The sequence below is a fragment of the Marmota marmota genome, unplaced genomic scaffold (assembly GCF_001458135.2).
Source record: "Marmota marmota marmota unplaced genomic scaffold, marMar, whole genome shotgun sequence".
NCBI classification, from domain to species: domain Eukaryota; kingdom Metazoa; phylum Chordata; class Mammalia; order Rodentia; family Sciuridae; genus Marmota; species Marmota marmota.
In genome coordinates this window covers 287,417-295,356 of record NW_026000078.1, presented here as the reverse complement: position 1 = coordinate 295,356, position 7,940 = coordinate 287,417, and the positions used below count along the sequence as shown (strand labels likewise).

General features: G+C 35.5%; 3 protein-coding genes across 5 annotated transcripts in view; 2 read left to right on the top strand and 1 right to left on the bottom strand.

The window, feature by feature from the left end:
- Lrrc39 (leucine rich repeat containing 39) overlaps positions 1–6,185 on the top strand; it is a 36,482-nt gene extending 30,297 nt beyond the window's left edge. The window contains exon 8 of the mRNA XM_048814615.1: positions 5,962–6,185. Within this exon, the coding sequence (XP_048670572.1) occupies positions 5,962–6,002 (41 nt within the window). The 3' untranslated portion in view covers positions 6,003–6,185. The remainder of the gene's footprint in view (positions 1–5,961) is intronic.
- Positions 1–7,613, bottom strand: part of Trmt13 (tRNA methyltransferase 13 homolog) — a 23,260-nt gene extending 15,647 nt beyond the window's left edge. For 2 of the 3 annotated variants that reach the window (XM_015502603.2, XM_015502604.2), the window contains exons 1-3: positions 7,330–7,610; positions 3,913–3,959; positions 3,761–3,827 (exon numbers count right to left, since the gene is read on the bottom strand). In XM_015502603.2, coding sequence (XP_015358089.1) covers positions 3,761–3,827; positions 3,913–3,959; positions 7,330–7,476 — 261 coding nt within the window. In that variant the 5' untranslated portion in view covers positions 7,477–7,610. Of the gene's footprint in view, positions 1–3,760; positions 3,828–3,912; positions 3,960–7,329 lie in introns of all 3 variants that reach the window. The other variant, XM_048814610.1, reaches the window with a different exon arrangement.
- The window catches only part of Sass6 (SAS-6 centriolar assembly protein), a 45,441-nt gene continuing 45,062 nt past the window's right edge, over positions 7,562–7,940 (top strand). The window contains exon 1 of the mRNA XM_015502607.2: positions 7,562–7,886. Coding sequence (XP_015358093.1) covers positions 7,648–7,886 — 239 coding nt within the window. The 5' untranslated portion in view covers positions 7,562–7,647. The remainder of the gene's footprint in view (positions 7,887–7,940) is intronic.

Genomic DNA, 7,940 nt, shown 5'->3' with positions numbered 1-7,940 from the left:
AAAAAAAAAAAAAAAAAAAAAAAAAAAAAAAAAAAAAGTACTTGGTCTCTGATCCAGGAAACACTTATCTTCTACCAGCATCCACAAATCTGTGGTTAGTTTGTTAGTTAGTTTGAAAATATGATGAAATATAATGAAATTTCAGAACCTTCTCAGTACTTGCCATTTGCTGCTCAGGAGCTACGATGGGTACTTTGGGAAGTACAGGAATACTTTGAAATGCACATGCTATGACTGTCTCATCAAAATTACCAAAAGGCCAGTGAGAAATACCAGGCTCTTAAATCATTGTCTGAATCTCCTGAGGTTGTCAACTATTCATCTGTAGGTCATTGTCTGACATCTACTAGGATTTTGAAAACAAATTGTATTTTATATTTCAAAATCCAGCCAAAATGATTCTTTAAAGTCACCCAATGGAACGGTTCTGCTTTAACTTTTTAGGTAAATATTTACATAAATATTGTCCAATAGAACTCCAAATTCAGGTAAAATTATTTATGTTGGAGAAATTTACCATCAACCTACTTTCATTTACTATGCAAAATATTTACAAACTGATGAAGTTTCACAAAGTCAAGCAAAAAGTACATGTCAATAAAGTACTTCCAAGGACCTCTAGACTGTCATTGCTATGAACCATATAACTTCTAAAATCTTCAACTGACCACAATTCTGTAATATGCTAGTAAAAAGCACAGTGATTCTTTTGTTCCTAATCATATTATCTCACTTTTAAATACCTTTATTGACTTTTTCTTTTCTTTTGTGGTACTAGGGGTTGACTCCAGGGGCACTCTACTACTGAATTACATCCCCATACCATATACACACACACACACACACACATATACATATATATACACACACACACATATATATATATGTATATATATATACATACATACATACATACATATATATGTATACCTATAGTTTGCTGATGGTCTTGATGGTTGACTGTCAAATCATTACTATGTATTCAACATTCCACTTTTGTGAATATATTTTTCTATTCTATTCTTTTTAAAAATAAATTTTATTCTGTATATGAGTTTTGTATATAACATGATGTTTTGAAATACATACAGAGAGTAAAGTGCTTACTATATTGAAGCAAATTCATACTTGTCATCTCATATAGCTACTTTTTTCCCTATTGTGTTACTGAACAGAGAACTGAATTTTTAGCCCTTGTTGAGTGATAAATTGTTATTATGGTATTATGTACTCCTTAGTTATAAATACGTGTGATCATAAGTTAATGTGACTTTTAATCCCAAAATATGGTCTGCTGAATACTGCTGAAGTAAAACCACCTAAGCATTTGTATAGGTGCCAGTTCAAATTCATAATCTCTACACTCAGTCTGATTCCCAAAGACACCCAGCAATTATTCTTCATAAGCATCATACCCTTTAATCACCTTGTCTCTTAATTGTAGAGATTAGCAAAAGTGCAGCTATCAAAAAGAACTTTCTCAATTAATATTCCTTTTTTGGTTAAATTTGCCTGAACTAATAATATTCATCTACTACTTCCTATCTATTTCACTGGAAGCATTATTCTTCCCCCTATTGATGCCTTCTACTTCTATTTTGTCTTCTATCCCTCAATGCTTTCTGAGAAACATTCTACCATTAATTATGCTCTCTTCTGGTTTCTATTTCTTCCTTTCTACTGGCTCTTCACTCTGAGCTTATAAATAAATAAAATTTCCCCCATTTTAAGAGCCATTCTGACTTTCAAGTTCCACTCAAAGCCAAGTTTGTTGCTTGTGGTTTTTACTGCTTTATCTGTCTTTTATTCACATATCTAGTCTGATTTTTTCTCTCCCCATACTATTTAATACGAATTTTGCTGATCATTAACAATCACTTTATTGTCAATCTAATGTTTTCTTCTCCATCCTTATCTTATTTGATTCCTCTGTGATGATAAAAACTCCTGATCACAGGCTAGGGTTGTAGCTCAGTGGTAGAGTGCTCGCCTAGCATGCACAAGGCATTGGGTTCAATCCTCAGCACCACATAAATGTAAAATAAAGATATTGTGTGTCCACCTAAAAATTAAGAATAAATTTTAAAAAAAGAAACTCTTGATCACTCTTTTCTTTTTGAGGTTTGTCTTTCTGGGGCTCCTGATACATCATGCTCTTCCAGTTTTTCTTTTTCCTCCCTTTCCAGCCACCAGTCTCAATTTTTTTCTATGGTTCTTTTTAGCAGCTCACCCTTCAATGTCAATGTTGCCTAGAGTTCTGTCCTTGATCTCATGATTTACTCCTGGCTACTCTCAGGTCTCATCTTTTATTTTGCTCTCCTTTTATTTTATATTCTAGTTATGTGAGATTTTCAGTCCCTGACAAAGGAATTTATTCTCACAGCCTTTGCACATATTTTCCTCCTCAGAGGGCTGATTCTCCCTTGACATTTAGCTCTCATCTTTTATGATACTTCCTTCAGAGATGTCTCCATGATTCATTCCCCCATTTCTCTCATGCCCTATATTCTCCAAAAAAGGGTTAGGCCCTCCTTCTTTATTCTCCCTTAGCATCCTGTACTTAATCACGTTTAGCACATAATATTGCATTTTCTATTTCCCTCACTACATTGTTATGTTCTTCTAGGCAAGGTGCTTGGTACAATAGTTGGCATATGTGCTCACTTAATATCTATTGAAAAATAAATCCCTTTCTTTTTCCTAAATCACTTATCCTTGGGTACCTTAAAAATCCAAACTTTTACCTATAACCTGTATGTATTTGACTTCCAATTTTTGATTATTTGTCCAAGCTCTCTACTGAATTTCAGTCATATACCCAACTCGAATTTACCGACACCAAGTTTTATTGATTCTGCTACCTAAATAACTATTATACCCTTCCCATATTCTTTAATTATCAGTCTCTTACCACATCCCAATTGGATGTCAACAATAGCTTTCTAATTAGTCCTACTGAGTCCAAGCTGTCCTACCACATTACTATTAAAGAAAGTTTTATTTTTTGTTTTTTAAATTCTTTTAATTGTCAGTGGACCTTTATTTTATTTATATGTGGTGCTGAGAATCGAACCCAGTGCCTCACACATGCTAAGCAAGTGCTGTCACTGAGCTATAACCCCAGCGCCAAGAAGGTTTTTTAACAGGAAAATTTGGCCATGCCATTCCCAAGCTTAAAATCTTTCAGTGGTTTTCCATATCTTTCAGAATAAAGTTCCAGTTTCTTGAAAGTATCATGTGATTTCTCAGCTCCATGCCTTTGCACATGTTGTCCTTTGTGCTGAAAAGGACCCTTTTCTTTTCCACATCAAGACTCAATTCCACTATTACTCCCTCTGAGAAACCTTTCTCAACCCTTTATATTTGTTCTTAATTTTGATGCCAGGATGTGTTCTCATCATACTATGCTTGCTCCTTTCATTTGACCTTACTGAACAATATTCTTTATTTACAAGTTTACTTTCCAGTCTCAAGCTCCTTGAAGACTGAGATAATATTTTACTGAAATAATTTTAGTAGGCACTAAGTAAATGTTTTTAAATAGTGAACTTATTCTCTGAACAACATTCAGGTTCCATAAAATTCTGTTCTCTGAATTAAGACCATGAATAAATTTATAATCTCATATGTTATACATATAAACTTAAAAGACACTGACCAAGGCAACAGTCTTGTTAAATATTCACATTAGTAATATATTAAGTACTGTATATAACATAGTACACATTTTACCATTCAGTTTTACTGAGCAAACACTTACAGGTTTTGGCTTCTCCCTTGAATTACATTTTTTCAAATGTTTTGCTAGTTGATCTTCATATACTGTGCTAAATTTGAAAAGAAAATATAAAATGAGACTTCTGACAATTATTGTTTCTACCAGAGAAAACCCCTTATTTGATCCATACTTACTGTTTTGGATCTAAAGGACACAGGATTCTTTTCCGAGCATTTTCTTCCTAATGTGTTAAAAGGGATATATTTAGTTAAGTAAAATATCAGTTTTACTACTTATAGATACTAGATATAACTTTTGTGTATCTGCACTGTCAAAAAAAAGGTAAGAAAAGTTTAAAAGGACATAACGAAAAATTGGCAAAATCAGGTCATAGGGTTTAACAAAAACAAAATATCCAATGTAGCTAACATCTATATATGAATAAAAACTGCTTTGGACAAACAAGTGTCTATGGCTTCAAATAGGTTATAATAAAGGCCTATATATGCACAGAAATTTGAATCCAAGATAACATCTACTATAATATGCACTATTATTTTATGTACCACCAAGAAAGAAAAAAATGTTAACCATTTAACTAAAAACTGACAAAAATTTTATGTTTATCATATACAACATGATGCACTGAAATATGTTTACCTTGCGGAATGGGTAAATTGAACTAATTAACATATGTATTATCTCATTTATCATTCCTGTGGAAAATACTACCCATTTAAATTATGACATATCACTGATTTTAAGAACCGTTTTGATCTCTAAGTTGTAAAAATCTGAAAATAATTATTTTAGAAACAATGAAACACAGTATTTTAACAATTAGGTATGTGCCATATTCTACTGACTTCAACTTTTCAGTATAGCAGTTATATCCTTTCACTTTAAGTTACACAGATTTAACTATATGCACTGTGAAAAACGGAAAATTAATAATCTTGGCAATTCTACTCCACATTCCATATGAATCTGTATGAACAGCATAAACAGTAGTTAAACCACAGACCAGTTCAGGACTACTGAGATATATTTCCAGTTCTATCAGCTACCAGCTACATAACCTAAGTAGGCTTATTTCCTCATACAAAACAATAATATCTTACCTACTAAGGTTGGTGAAAATTAGTGAGCTATTAGTTTTTTGTATTTTAACAAAAGGGATAAAGCTGCTTAGCATAGTGCTAGCCATAGAATAAACGCTGACCAAGGGCTTACTCTTTTTGTGTGTGTGTGGTACTGAGGATTCTGCTCAAGGACTTGAATATATTAGGCCTTAACACTGAGCTACATTCCCAGTTAGATTTAAATTTTGAGTGTCACTAAGTTGCCCAGATGGGTCTTGAATTTGGGATCCTCCTGCTTCAGCCTGGCTAGTGTTCATTCTTATGGACTTTTTTTCTCAATTTATTTTAGTTCTGATGTGCCTCTTAGCATGTTCATGAAAACTATGCACACTGAACTTTATGGGAAAAATTTTTGAAAATACTTTTATTCCTTATTTGTTAACTTAAAACTTAATTTCCTCCATGGGCTTGTCTACAGTCCCCACAACTTGGAAGGGTAAGGTGGGAAAATCATTGAGACCAGTTTGAGACCAGCCTGGTTAATTAAGATCCCTGTCAAAAAAACAAAAGAAACAACAAAACTTAACTTCCATGTAGGAAAAGCCTCTATTCTAACTTCCAAAGTCCAATCATAGAGTGAAGAATAAAAGCACCTTTTAAAACTTGTTGTTTGGATTTAGAAACGGGGTTTCTCAAACCTCAGCACTATTGACATTTTGGCTTGGATAATTTGTTTTTTGGAAGGGGGCTTTCTAGTGATTTGTAGGTTTAGCAGTGTCTCTGGACTCTACCCATTAGATGTCAGTTATACTTCCCAGTTGTGACAACCAAAATGTTTTCTGTCATTGCCAAGTGTCTTCTGGGGAACAAAATCATCCCCAGTTGAGAATCACTGGCTAAAAATGGGTTTAAGTAATGTCATCGGTGTCACTTTTAAAAAAAGATGAAGAGGAAAACATAATATTCCAATTACATCATGAACTACAGATTCAGGAGAATGGTTAACAATTCAAAACCCAGTGTTCGGAAAGTGTTTCCCCTGGTATTTTGCAGTCTTTCTCCAAGGAACTAATAACTACATGTAGTTCCTTTCTAAGAATAGCAATCACCTTGTAGATTTAGCCACATTCTAATACTATTACCATCTTCATTACTTTACAGATGTCTGGATACAGAGTGGGAACAAAATCTTTGTGCTCTGATAAATTTCATTCTTCAACCAAGGGTGTTTGCCGGCCCCCTAAAATCAGCCAATAAAATTACAGGAGGACTTCACAAGTAGTTTCCACAATAAGTCACATTTCCCATATTCCAAAACAAGAAAGTTCTTGTTTCAGTATGCTTCCCTTTAGGTAAATGTTACCAACCCAAAACAGGAAGTAGGCTGTGGCTATGAAATGTAGTCTTACACAAACGGACTCATCTGCACTGTATTTTTGACTAGAAGGATAAAATGTCAAAAATAAAATAATGGCAGGGGCTGGGGTTATACCTCAGTAGTAGAGTGCTTGGCCGGCACTTGTGAGGTACTGGGTTGATCCTCAGCACCACATAAAAAATAAATAAATAAAACAAAGATATTGTATCCATCTTTAAAAAAAAATTAAAAAAAATAAAATGCAAATAATACTGGACTTTTAGAAGGCATGAAGCCAGATGCTAGTCTATTTGGTTTATTCTTTCTAATCCTATTGAATATGTTCTTTTTCTATCAGGATTCAGCTCCTCTTGTTCTTATTTTTATTTTCCTACTATATATATTATATACTTATACTTTATATGTCATATATAGTATATGCTCTATATTATATACTTACATATGTCATATATAGTATATACTATATATTATATTCTTATTTTATATATTACTTATATATTATATAGTCTTATATATCATATATATGCTTATATAATGCATACAAGCAAATATACATTGGTTGATAGTATATTTATATGAATATTATATTATCGAACAAGATTGCACACTTTCTTTCAGCTTTAAAAGGTCAATTTTTATATATTTTTAAATCATTCCCTCCCCATTCCAGCCAAGTAGTTGTAAGTTGCTGTCTAGAGATTGTAAGCCTAAATAAAAATTTTAGAAGTTTCGTATTAGAGCATTTACAAGAAGTGGTTATCTTTCATGATACAACAATAAGAACACAACCAGTGAACTCTGGGAACTTCAATCGCTACTTTTTCTAAACTACCACTTCCCATCAGGAAGTTGGAGGGTGGACGGAGTTAAGGAGCAGCAGTTTGGGGCAAAACTAAAGTCTAGCATTCCCGAGTTAGGATCAAGATGAACGTGTCACAGCTCGCGTTTCACTTAGTAAAAGAAAACAATGCTCATCACTAGGGCTCATCATCGCTCCACAAGTAGGTCAGAACTTCGTTTATTAAAGTAAAAGCTGGAGAATCCAGGGGACAGAAGCAGAAACCTGTCAAAGAGGGGAGGGGTCGGGTTCCAGCACCGACCGCTCCGGTAAACTTATTGTCGACTCTCAGAAGGTTAGAGCGATACCAGACCTCCGCGGCTCCAGCGTGTTCACCACAGAACCTTTTCCCGGCGGCCACCACCATTCTACAGAATCGCTTCTTCTTTTCCACATAGTAACTGCATCTACCCTCTGCTGGAAAGCCAGTAGCATGCGGTGTCCGCGCCGAATCCGCCATAATTCTGGGTGAGCTTCGGTAGCCAGCATCCGGCGCCCAGAGCAAAAGTTGTCAGTTTCCTTTGGGTCGTTTTCCCTTAACAAGCATGGCGTCCTCGGTCCGGCCACACAGGTAATCCTCGGAAACAGTACCCCGCCCTCATCCCTTCCGTAGCAAAACCGGAAGAGACTGATGGTGTCTGGTGAGGTCCAAACCTCCTTCGTTTTCCCTCTGTTTCTCCCCGCCTCCTCCGCGGGAGCCGAGCGCCAAACTCAAAACTCTGTCAGGACCCGCACGTCTTTCAGGCTACTACCGAGGACCGGCCTGTTTGGCTTTTCCGCACAGCGGCCGGGGCAGGGGTCCAACATGAGCCAAGTTCTGTTCCAGCAACTAGTTCCGCTGCAGATGAAATGCAAAGACTGCGAGGAAAGGTTAGGTCCGCGTCACCCAGTGTCGGCGGGTGGCGGTTGGGGTCGGGCCAATGG